The sequence below is a fragment of the Pipra filicauda genome, unplaced genomic scaffold (genome assembly GCF_003945595.2).
Source record: "Pipra filicauda isolate LSUMZ 115617 unplaced genomic scaffold, ASM394559v2 scaffold690_size370485_pilon, whole genome shotgun sequence".
In the NCBI taxonomy this organism is placed as follows: domain Eukaryota; kingdom Metazoa; phylum Chordata; class Aves; order Passeriformes; family Pipridae; genus Pipra; species Pipra filicauda.
The window spans coordinates 80,017-92,674 of NW_024104854.1; the positions used below are offsets into that span (position 1 = coordinate 80,017).

Here is a 12,658-nt window from a genome sequence, read left to right on the forward strand (position 1 = left end):
TCCTGCGCCCAGACACTTAAAATCACGTTCGGTGCCAGCCGGAGAACTGAGATTCTCACTGTATAAATACCCTTGTTATAATGGGAATGCCCCAGAGGGCAGGGCTGGGTGGGATACATGGGAAGGAATCTGTGGCTCTGAGGGTGGTGAGCCTCTGGCACAGGTTGCCCAGAGAAGCTGTGGCTGCCCCTGGATCCCTGGAAGTGTTGGTTGGACGGGGCTTGGAGCAACCTGGGATAGTGGAAGGTGTCCCTGTCCATGGCAAGGGGCTGGAAATGGATGGGCTTTAAAGTCCCTTCCAACCCAAAACGTTCTGGGATTCTCTAATTGACTGCCTCATAATTGGCAACACTGGAAAATGTCTCAGGGTTTGGGGATGGAGAGGGATGGTGAGGTCTGAGATGGGGTGAGAGGTCACATTTCATCCTGTTCTACCTTCCCTCTCCAAACACTTGAACACTGAACCCTTCTGCTGAGGTGAGAGCAGTGTTAGGACAGACAGCCCCGTGTCATGAACAGTGGTGGGTTTGCTCTCTTCTTTTGCAGTTTCAGCACTGACCTGCAGCACCAGCTGCCTCGATGTCTTCTGCCAAGCCTTCTGTTTCAGCCCAAGGGTATTCCAGCCCTCCAGGCTCTGTGCAGCAGCACACTGAGGCAGAGGTTAACTCCTCAGTGCTGCGGTTCTGTGTGTATATAATACATGTATGCATACATATATGTGCACACATATGTGATTATATGTTTCCCATCCCACATTCCCATCCCACATTCCTATCTCCTCACAATTCCCATCCCCTCACAATTCCCATCCCACATTCCCATCCCACATTCCCATCCCTCACATTCCCATCCCCTCACAATTCCCATCCCACATTCCCATCCCACATTCCCATCCCTCACAATTCCATCCCCTCACAATTCCCATCCCACATTCCCATCCCACATTCCCATCCCTCACAATTCCATCCCCTCACAATTCCATCCCCTCACAATTCCCATCCCACATTCCCATCCCACATTCCCATCCCTCACAATTCCATCCCCTCACAATTCCCATCCCACATTCCCATCCCACATCCCATCCCTCACATTCCATCCCCTCACAATTCCATCACAATCATCCCCATCCCACATTCCCAGCCCACTTCCCATCCCTCACAATGCCATCCCTCATCCCCTCCACATTCCATCCCCTCCCTCCAATTCCATCCCCTCACATCCCATCCCACATTCCCATCCCACATTCCTATCTCCTCACAATTCCCATCCCCTCACAATTCCCATCCCACATTCCCATCCCACATTCCCATCCCTCACAATTCCATCCCCTCACAATTCCCATCCCACATTCCCATCCCACATTCCCATCCCTCACAATTCCATCCCCTCACAATTCCCATCCCACATTCCCATCCCACATTCCCATCCCTCACAATTCCATCCCCTCACAATTCCCATCCCACATTCCCATCCCACATTCCCATCCCCTCACAATTCCATCCCCTCCCCCACCCCCCGCCCCTTCCCCAAAGCCCCGCCCCTCGCCCCCTGCTCGCCCCGCCCCTCCGCGCTGATTCGCTGTCGCCCCTTACCTCATTAACATACGTCAGGCCGCGCCCCCGCGCCTGGCCCCGTTTCCCCTCCGTGGGGGGGGAGAGAGCGTTCATTGGTTGAGCGCCGCCTCTGCCGGCGAGCCTCCTTCCTTCCGATTGGCTATGCTCGTTGTCAGTCACGAGTAAGACCCGCCCCCCGGGGTGTCCCTCCGCGGCGCCTCCGTGTTAGCTCCATTCAGTGGCGGGTTCCGCGGCGGGCGCAGCTCGGGCTGTTCTCGATAGGAACAGGTCGCCGGCCGGCATCGCTCAGCGGGCAGCAGCCGCAGGAGGACGAGGTAGATCCCGTTCTGGTAACACTTTCACAGCTGCGGCGGCGCACCGCAGGCCTCTGTGTCCTTAACAAACCCGTGTCTTAAGGGCGTCCTGAGGCGCTGGAGGCCGCCCGGGCTCGGGGAGGGGATGGACCCGCCAGGGATGCTCCGTGTCCCCCCCCGGGGCCCGCGAGGGTCGCGCCGAGGCAGCAGCACGGCGGGTGCGAGGCGCCGAGGCTCGGCCTGCGGCGGGGGCAGCCCTGGGCCCGGCGGCAGGTGCGGAGCTGGCCGGGGGAACAGCCCCGGCCGCGTTTACCCCTGTCAGAGCGGTGACAAACCGAGCCGAGCCGCCGGGGGCTGCCCCGGGCCGGGGGGGGGGACACGGCGTGTCCCCGGCCCGCCCTGACCTCCCCGTGGCCCCGGACAGCGAAAGTTGGGCAGGGGCAGAGCAGCCGGTGCGGCCTGGGAGGAGGAGGAAACGCCGCCTGGTATTTTTAGAGCCGGTGTTTGGGTTTGGCCTCTCCTCGGCTGCTCCTTTCAGAGGGGCGGCCGTGGCTGGACGCGCCGCCCGCGCCGGCACCTCGTGGCCTCGCTGCGCCGAAACGTTAAAAAAAGCTGCCAATGGAGCGCTGTACGAGGCACCCGGGGTGCGGTGTCCTGGCAAGGATCCCTTAACTAAGAGGAAAAAAGAACCCCGAACGAGGAAAAACTTGCAGAGCGCTGATAAAGGGCCGATGAAAAAGGACCCTCCCGCAACCAACCAACCAACCAACCAACCAACCAACCCCACTAAATATCTGTTGTTTGGTGTGTCCTTAATCCCACAGAGTACCGAGCAGCAAAAGGGAAGTTTTCTGCGTACACGCATTTCCATGTGGGCGAATGGAAGGGCTGGGCAGCATATGGAGCTCTGCAAGTGCCCCGTGTGTGTGTGTGTGTGCAGCCAGCGGTGCCCAGCGTGCTGTTAGACGCGATGCCATCCGCAAAAATTTAGCCAGGGCTTGTATTTTAAGAGAATTTGCGCGTTGCAGTCGCAGGACAAAACTTCTGATAAGCCAGTGCGGTGGCTTGTGAGTCAGCAACGTGAGTGCAGGCAAGATTTGGAGCTCTTTTCTCCTGCAAACTAAGGAAGAAGCTGTCAAAGTGCGTGGTGGTGTGCTGAGCTTGAGTGAGTACTAATTGAATTTTCATCTTTGCTAGTGGTGCCAGCACCTCCATTGCAGCAGAAGGAGCGGTTTTGCTGTTACTGGATAGTTATTCAGGTTTCTCTGTAATTTAAGCAGGGTTTTTCATTTTTAAGTCCCAGCTAGTACACACTGACATTTCTAGGTGGTTGGCAGGCTGATAGTTCGCCAGATTGTCCCTGAATTAGCAAGCAGGTCAGTTTCTTTGTGCTTATTGCTCAGTTGTTCTTCCAGGAGAATTCCCTTTTGTAAGTGCAGCTGTTGTTGAGAACATCCTTGTCCATCTCTCTCAACTTGTATCCAAAAAAAAAAAAAAAAAAAAAAAAAAAATCTGTGTTTCTGAGCTGAACAGCTCTAACAAAGAGATGTACCAGTTCCCCAGAATAAAGCATCAGTAGCTTTCTGTTTATTCCTGCAGTATTTTTGAGGGTTTTCCAGGAGAAGGCCTTTGTCCTGCATATGTTGATGTCCTTACCTTTACTACCAGTAGCCCTCCCAGTTACACAAATGGAACACAAGTCAAGAATGAGAATACATCTCCTTGTCAGACTGGGCCAAAAATACTGCTGCTGCAGTTCCCACAGTGAAAGACAATGGACTTCATGATTCTTAAGGATCAGAATATTTAGGTCAGGTCCATTAATGTACAAAAATACAGCTCTTTGATGTGGTTTGGTTCTGTTATGAACCAAGGCTTCAGTAATGAATAATTCAGCCCTACTTTCTGTTTGTGTTAAGAGGTTTTCTGACATTGTGAGTTAAAGTAATTCAGATATACTCTTTTTAGAAAGGTGTTCCGAAATTATTTTCATTTGAATTCACCTAAGTGTGCTTTATTTGCTGAATTGTTTCAAGCCTCAAGTTGTGAACTTGATTATTCTACTTAAGTGCTCTACATCTAACTCTTTTCTCCTGGTTGAACTGGTTGCCTTTAGGACAAAAGGGAAGAAAAGTAATTTGAGTTTGTTAGAGATCTGCTTCCAAAATAACCCACTTACTGCTGCTGAACAGTTTATTAGTATCTCCTCCCCATATGACCGTTCCTTTTAATCTGCAGATCTCAAGGTGCCTTAGAAAGGTCCTTTAAGGTGATTGCTCAGGACTTTGCTGAAGAGAACCTGAAAACTTCCCTCAGCAGCAGCATCTGGTCAGCTCAGGGAGCCAGAGGTGCTGAGTTGCTGCACAGAACCACGTCCCCATCCTTGTCCCCCTGCTCCTTCCTCCTGGGATGCTCCTGTTGCAGAACAGAAGTGTCCCCTTGACCTGCTGCGGGGTGGTGGGTGCAGGAAAAGCTGCTTAGAGTAAAAGTCCCGTGGGGAGACACGTTTGTAGTCGGTGCTTGCCTAATGTAATAATTTTAGACTGCCTTATCATTGCTGAGGTGATGAAGCCAGCTAGTGTGTGCCTGGTTTGTGTCATGCTTGGGTAGGCAAGGCTTGTCTGTTTGTTACTGGGGGGGGAAAAGAGAATAGAGTGCAGTGGTGCATCCACAGCAGACCTGCAGACTCACTGGATGGGCTGCTGTGGGTACCTGAGAGAAAATGTCTGTTGGCTTAAAAAAACCTACACCGATGGAGGCCTGAAGGACTGGAAACTCCGTGGGGCCTCTGTGGCCTTGAGTTGGTAATTTCAGCCTGCGTTACCAAAAAAAAAAAAAAAAAAAGGCACACGGGCCTTGTTAATTTCAGTACATGAAAGGAGGACTGGAACTCTTTATTGACACGGGATTTCAGGAGTGCTTGAACTGCATTTGTGCTTGCCCGGCCTTCAAACTTGAAGGAAGGCTGCACAGTCATCCAGCACAGGTTGCTGTCCACTGGGAGACACCCTGAGCAGTCAGGTAGGATCCACAGGTCGGGCAGCCCGTGCAGTAATTGAAGCAGACCTTGCTTTAATTGACACTGGGCTTCCTGACTCTCGGAGCAAAGTAATTGGACCTCTGAAGAACACCATGAACCTTTCCCTTAAAAGTAGCTTTTGCAATTTAACGAACTATAATTGCACCAGAGAAACATTTGCTCCCAGATAAGGGCACTTGTGCATTTTGGTAATTAGTTTTGACCTGGGGCAGATGCCTCCTGATAAGTCACAGCAGAGAGCTGTGATCTGATATGCTGAGGGATTTATTTCCCTTAAATTGTGACATGGCGTGTACTTAGTAGTAAGTCAGAAATAACCAGTTGTGGTGGATTCAGTGTAGAGGTGCACCACGGTCTTGTTTAGTCCTCAGCCTTGCCAAGTACTGAAGGGAGAAGAGATGTCCTTGTTCTGGTTGTGCTGACACATCTTTGTGGAGGAATTTCATTCCCCTTTCAATTCCGCTGCTTTCTTCCTAATTCCTCCTCACAGGACATTGCACAACCTCATCCCTCTGTGTGTGTTTTCACATCGTTCCAACCCCCCTGTTTCCCTCAGCTGACGTCCTTCCCCCAGGGAGATGCTCCAAGGGCTGGAGCCCCTCTGCTCTGGAGCCAGGCTGGGAGAGCTGGGGGGGTTCACCCGGAGAAGAGAAGGATCCAGGGAAACCTGAGAGCCCCTTCCAGGGCCTAAAGGGGCTCCAGGAGAGCTGGAGAGGGACTGGGGACAAGGGATGGAGGGACAGGACGAGGGGGAATGGCTTCCCAGTGCCAGAGGGCAGGGTTAGATGGGATATTGGGAAGGAATTGCTGGCTGGGAGGGTGGGGAGGCCCTGGCACAGGTTGCCCAGAGAAGCTGTGGCTGCCCCTGGATCCCTGGAAGTGTCAAGGAGGGTCATGGTCATGCATGCAAAGCTCCTGGCACTCCTACACGGGAGCGTGGACAGAGGATGGGGAAGGGTTGCTTGCTTCTGGTTTCAGGGTAAGTCATGTTAGGGTGAGTTTTGGAGGCAGGTTCTTGCAAAAACGGTTTTAGAAGCCTTTGACAAAATAAGTTGGAGGAGATGTGCAAGGTGGGAGGTGAAACAGAAATACAGAATGATTAGAAGAGCCAGGGAAGGAGAACAACCAGTCAGGTTTAATACTGGATGTGAATCAACTGAGATCATATCTCTTGGATCTAAACAGAGGGGCTAAGTGGAAAATGAAACTTGATTCTCCCACTTGCTCTATGTATCTGAGATACCTCCACCAAGAGAATCATTTTAGGTGATGCGACACCTCAGGAAGGATCAAGTCTCCTCTCTCAGACAGCAGAGATTTGTATCACAGTAAGATTTGCATCACAGCCCTGAAGTCTTTTCCTCTCTGTCTCGTTGATTGGAGAGTTAATTGGTCAAGGTACGAGAAATCTGGGCCACAATCTTGTTTGGTTCTTAAATGCTCGTTAATTGCAATGAAGTAATTTAGATTTAATTGGAGTAAGATAAGGTGTGGTGTTTGTCCTGCTTTTTAATTCCCTGTTTAAGGTATTTGCTCACTGACTGAAGCCACCCTGGCACCGGGCTGATGGGACTGTGGGATGGGGGTTTGCTGTGCCTCTGGAATCACAGACCATACGCAGAAGGAGGTGGGCCCACAGCTGTGTAACGATGGCAAATGTGCAACCAGGGCTAAAACCGGCTAAAACCAAACTTGTTGTTCCTAAAGGCCGGTTGTTTTGCAGCACAGAATTAATTTCCCTTATCTGATCCTGATTTTCAGCTGCCCTGAGTGCTGGCAAGACCAGCTGCGCTTGGTCTCCACTGCTTGCTGTGTTTGGGGAGGAAGGACCCACATGAAAGGCAGCAGTTGTTTGTAGTGCTGGCAAGGCACTGTAAATTTATGGTCTTTACCACAAAACAACTGAACGCAGGGGTTTTGAGCGCAGCCTAAACAAAACAAGCACAGGATGAGAGAGGGGGTTGCTTCTGAATGTCAGAGCTGCTTCTCTGTGATGGGTGGAAGAGAAACTCGGGCATAACCGATGATGAGAAGTATTAAATGTTTGCATATTTTTTTTAATGCTTGGAAAGATTTCTAAGAAAATCCTCAGACTGTAACTTGTAAGACCAGTCTGCCCTCTTAAAAGCTGATTATGTGTGAATTTGATTATAGAAAGGTCTTCTAAAGTGTTCAGGCTGTATTTAAGATAATGAAGTTTTGTTCCTTAATCCAATTTTGCCTCCCATCTGGAAGAAATTAAAAATCCAAACCATGCATCATTTTATTCCTTAAAAATGTCTCATAACCTGCTTTACTGTCCTTTGCCTGAGTCTCGGAGGGGGCACCAGCTGCCATGGAGAGGTTCCCTGAGGTTCTTTGCTGTCCTTTCTGGGCTCTCAATGTGTCTTCGTGCAGACCATGGTCCTGTGGTTGCTGTTGTCTCTCTGTCTTGGTGAAATAATCTCTGAGAGATGAGTCCAGTTCACGTTACCTGGTGGTAGTGAGTTATAAAAGCATGTAATAAGTCCTAATTTCTGCTCCAAAGAGTTTGCAGTTAATGGGTGAATAAAGTGGGTTCAGGAGTTTCTATAACCTGGCAAGACTAGAACCAAGCTTTTGAGTGGTTCTAATGAATTTTTTTATTTTGTTAGGGAGACATTCCCTTTATTGAAAGGGATATATTCTCCCTGAAAATAACCTTTTTTTTTTTTTTTTTTTTTTTTAATGTTTGGAATTGTAAAAGCCTAAGCCTGGAATCCGGAGCTCAGTGGTGTTCTTTTGGCCGTTTTAATTCTGCGTTTTGTTCTAATCCAGCCTTAATAGGCTAACAGACATAGTTTCTTTCCTTCCTGTTGCCCAGGCCGTGACATTTCGTCGTTAGGAAGCTGTCAGGGAACCTCTCAGCCTGAGTTTTCAGGCCGCCCTCGCCCGAGTCGTTGTGTCCTCCCTGGCATTTGCAGCGGTGCCAGTCCCACGGGTCACCACGGACGGTTAATATTTGCCCCCGGGTTTATGGTGTAAGGCAATACCCAGGGAGTGCTGACTGGCTGACTGCTGCCCACAACATCGTGCTGGCTCCCATTAGTATCCCTGTGTGTTCTCTCCCCTCTCTCCTGTGCCCTCACCCTTCCAAAACCTCCCTCCTTTTTCCCCGCGGGGGACGATTTTCGGTCGTCATTTCCGCGGCGTCGAAGGGTCTCATTGAGCACGTGCCTGTTTCTTTCCCGACAGACGGGGCCTCCGAGCGCCGGTTCCGCTGCCTGTGTGTGACTTCTGAGTGGTTCTGTTTCCCTCCCCCTCTCCCAGGTGCAGCACAGGAGCAGGAGATGTTCTCCCGACTGAGAGCAGCCGCCGCCCCGTGCGCGATGGCGCGCCGCGGCATCCACATGAAGGAGAAGGGGAAGCCACTGATGCTGAACCCACGGACAAACAAGGTTGGTTTTGGCAGCCTGCCGTTTTCGAGTGTCTTACCTTCACCTGCTCGTAGCCCGACGGACCTTGTCCCGGGGTTAGAGCTCTGGGCCGCAGCCAAAAAAAAAGGAGGAAAGGTGCAGAGGATGGAGGAGTCAGTGATCATTTTGAGTTTACTGCCTGGGCACCTGCAGTGCAAGGTGACACTTGTGCTTCTGCCAGCCTGTGCTTCCCCTGGTGTGCTGTGTCTTAACTCAGTCAGCACTCCTGCTTCCCTGTGCCAGGTGAAGGGTTGCTGGTGCTCCCCGATTACTGGCTTGTTTCTTTGGCCTGGTTGAGCTGAAGTCAGGCTTTAGCTGACAGGGAGTCTCACTTCATAGTTCGCAGAAGTTAGTGCTGAACTCGGTCTTGCTAGTGATACAAAGTGTTAGCCTTCCCTGCCCTAGTCCTGGCTTTTTCCTGGAAGACTGGGGGTTAGGACTGAGCCATATTACTAAGGAACATCCCTGTGCAGAGTCTGGCTGAGCATCTAAAAATAAACCTTGAATGGAGTTAACTGGGAGGTAGAGATATCATGTTAGTTCCATGCATTGGGATGAACTTCTAAGAGAGCAGCTTTTTTTTTTTTTCCCCTTTCACCAAAATGCTCCTATTCCTACAAGCCCATCTCCTCCAATCTCCTTTTTTTTTTTTTTTTCTCTAGTAGTAGTGGCCTTCAGGAATCTTGAAACTATCAATGTGCAAATTAAAAGTGGTAAGAAATCAGGAGAGGTGGTTTTGGTAGCTGATCCAAGGTGTCTGAAGTGGTCAGGAGAGGTGTCAAATCTACCTGCCTCTGACAGGGCATTTCCTGAGCAATGGAGCTGTAGAAGCTGGACTCTTTCCTCTGCACAGCAAAACCTTCCTCCCCTTCTCTCTTTTTCCCCTTCTCTCTTTTTCCCCCTTTCCCTTTTTCCCCCTGGACAGTAGAGTGCAGCCTCAATACTGCATGAATCCAGGTTGCCTAAAGAGAGAGAGAGAGAGACAGAGAGAGCTCTGGAAGCTAGAGGCTGGCTGACTGGAAAAGTGAAATTGGGATTGCTGTGTCAGGGAAGGAGAAAAGAGCAGGTTGTTGTGGTTTGTCAAGATCAGATTATCTCGAGACTTTCCGAGCTACAAACACTTCCACATGCCAGTGGAAATTACTTCAACCCCTGTAAGCTTTTCCAAATGATGATTATGCAACAGTATTCTGAAACAAGAACAATAGGTCATTTCTTACTGGTTTTCTAGTGATAATATCCTTCCATTTTTTTATGTTTTTTTAACCCTGGAATTCTCTGGTGGACTGAACACAATGCAATATTTTTTTTTTTTTTTTTTTTTTTTTTTAGTGGGGGAGGAGGGAAGAACAGAGAGCTTCTTGTTAATAACAATTGAGTTTTGAAACTTTTTTGTTGTCTCCAAGAATTTATACTTGTGGGAGGAAAATCCATCCTGCATTGGTTTGGCTCTGTTGCATCAGTGTGTCATTACTGCTGATGCCTGCTGGAATGGATCTGCAAGCTCGTTAAGTGATGCTGCTTGATGCTGGATGCAGTATCTGTACAGAAATGCATTTTGGATATTCAGCAGAGAAATAAATGATTTATTAAACACAGCAGGTACTTTACCCCTTGTGCTGTTCTTGCCCACAGGTGCCTCACGTGCATATATATAGATATATATATATATAAAATCTACATACAGGCACAGATAAAGGGTTTTATCTCTTGCTGGCAGCTTGTTGAGATCATCATTTTATGGCTGGTGTTTTATTTGCCCGTGTTTCATTTTTACAGTCCTCTATCAGCTCCACAGAACACTTGGTCTCCCCCGATACACGTGGGCCCTAAAACGAAGGGCTGCAGGGTGGCAGCGCTGCTGGCAGGAGCCAGCCCTTCCCCTTGTGCAGATTAATCTGCTCTTGTCCTTTGCCACTGGACTAGGCTTTTCTCTCCTCCTTCTTTTTTGCTTTTCTTGCCCACCCTTGCCTGCCTTTTGCAGGTGGACACTCCTCCATCAGCCAGGCTGGGCTCCAGTTTCCAAGCGTCTGTTGTCGGGGTGGCTCAGAAGGGGTCGTGAGCTCTTACCAGTCACTGCTGCTGCCAGACAATTGCAGAATCTACTGTAACTTTTGCTGGCATCCATGTCTGCTTACAGTCTTCCATGATGTTTGATTTCTGCTCTCTGGCAGGGATTCAGATTACAGTTAATTGGCTCCAGGACCTTCTGTTCTGCTGGAGATCCCCACGGTGCCAAGGCAGCACTTTGAGCTTGTTGGGCATTTAGAATGCTGCTAGGACAACCTCATCGGTTTAGTACTGGCAATTAAATTTTTATTATATTGTGGTGATGCTTCAGATGGGCCAGCATTTCTTCTTCCAGCACAGAACAGACAATTTATGAGTACACGACCCCTGACTTTGTTCGTGTCCGTTCCTCCCGTTATTGAATTCGTTAATCATTGTTCTCCCCTGCCAACAATGCCTCTCAAACTTTTAGCTTCAGCAGGTATCTTTAGGTCATTAAACACATTAAACACACACATCCACGTGTATCTGTGTGTGTGCATATGCCTGAGCACACACGCATGGAAATGCACGATAAATTTTGAAGGAGAGGCTCACAGGTGGCAAGTTAATCCCAGACTGATCCTGAGGAACTTTCCTAGTGTCTGCCTTCCATATGGGTGGTCATCTTCTCACATGTTGTGTTTTGCTTAGCTTTTAAATTATTAACAGTTAAATTATCAACAGTTAGATTAATCACAGTTTCGTCTGCATTCATTCCCAGGTTTTTCAGCCCGATTTATTTTCATCCATGCCTTACCAAATACTTCCAGAAACTGTGATAGATTTACCTCAGCATAAAGAATCAGTTTCCTTAACAAACTTGTACATGACCTCACTGGCTTCTGGGAAGCGCTCCGGCTGTGTGTTTCCAGTTTGAAATAAAAGACAAATGAGCAACAAAAAAAAAAACCCTCAACCCCAAAATCAAAGCTGTTTGGACAAAATAAATGGTTTAGGGCAAGAGAATGTGAAGAAAAGATTGTGTGAACTTGAAGATCTAAAAGCACGATGTTCTCTTCCCCTTCCGCTGCCCTTTCTCGCCGTGCTGGTTTTTGACACGTTTGATTTATTTTAATGCTTTTTCAGATTCGGGCTGTGTCAGTTGGGTCGAGCAGCCAGGGTGCGGAATACACAAATGCCCATGTGCCTTCCTGGGGAAACAGGGACAAACAGGACGTGGAGATGTAAATGCACGCGGTGGCTGTCTTTTGTGGCTGAGAAATGCAGTGCCTGAAACACTCCTGGCAGCTTCTGATCAGCCAGGAAAGAAAGGTCCGAGAAGGCAGGAAACTGACAGAAACACACACAGCGCACAGAGCCCAAAAGTCCCACCACCAGTTTTGTGTTTGGAGATGGGAGGGATTGCTGGTTGGAGGTTGCGTGGCCGTGCACCCGCGGTTTTTTTTTGTCAGCTCCCCTGAGGTCTGCGTGCTCTCAAGAGGAATTAAGTGTGGAAAGGTGGAACTGTTTAATCTGTAACCAGCTTTTGTCATCTGTCTGGAGAGGCGCTGTGAGTGCCGAGAGGTGGTGGGTGGCACTGAACCTCATTTAACTTGGAGCAGCTGTTCTGCTCAGGGCTGGTGGGCTGGTGGGTGGAGGAAGGAAGGGAGCTGTCCTGGTGTTTTTGTCGTAAGGATTAATGACATTAAGGGAGAACAAGAGCCACGACCTCTGCTGAGCTAGAAAAGCAGCGGTTTAATGGAACGTCTCCGAGGCGTTCGGGGGTGCCATTTCAAATCATGCTCACGGTTTGCAGCGTACAGCTCTACCCTAACCACGGAAAACAAACCCCAGAGAGGCTCAGCGGCTTCCTTGGCGCTGCCTAAAGGCTTTCTCTTTCTGACTTTTCCCCCTTTTCTGTGTGTGGGGGGGAATGCTTTTAGTTGGAGCCACATGGCTAGGAAATGAGGCAGCTGTGGGTTAGCCGGGAGTGGTTCACCAGCCGGAGTGATTTGAATCTGTTTTCACACGTGCGGAGGAGGTGCAAGAGCTGGTTGCAGAGAGATGGAGGTGTTCAAAGGGTGAATAACCTGATGAAGGTCCAGGTTGTTTCACAGTTCAGCAGGGAGTAAATTGCTGTGCTGCGTCAGCCACACCCTGCAGCACATACGCTGTGCTGTTCCTGGGAGAATAAAGATATAAAATGGGGTTTAAAAAAACGAAGGAGGAAGGCAATCAGATGAGATTTCCATATTCTGACCCTGCCCTCGTGAACGCAGAGAAACTTTGAATCTGTGGTCGAGATAACAAGGACACCTTTGATTC

The 12,658-nt window shown here is 49.4% G+C and overlaps 1 protein-coding gene across 3 annotated transcripts in view; it reads left to right on the plus strand.

Moving 5' to 3' along the window:
- The first annotated feature begins 577 nt into the window (after positions 1–577).
- Positions 578–12,658, plus strand: part of ME2 (malic enzyme 2) — a 30,312-nt gene continuing 18,231 nt past the window's right edge. Inside the window, exons 1-2 of one of the 3 annotated variants that reach the window (XM_039388855.1) lie at positions 578–685; positions 8,196–8,323. In XM_039388855.1, coding sequence (XP_039244789.1) covers positions 580–685; positions 8,196–8,323 — 234 coding nt within the window. In that variant the 5' untranslated portion in view covers positions 578–579. Of the gene's footprint in view, positions 686–1,784; positions 1,889–3,011; positions 3,033–8,195; positions 8,324–12,658 lie in introns of those variants that run through there. The other 2 variants (XM_027749428.2, XM_039388856.1) reach the window with 2 other exon arrangements.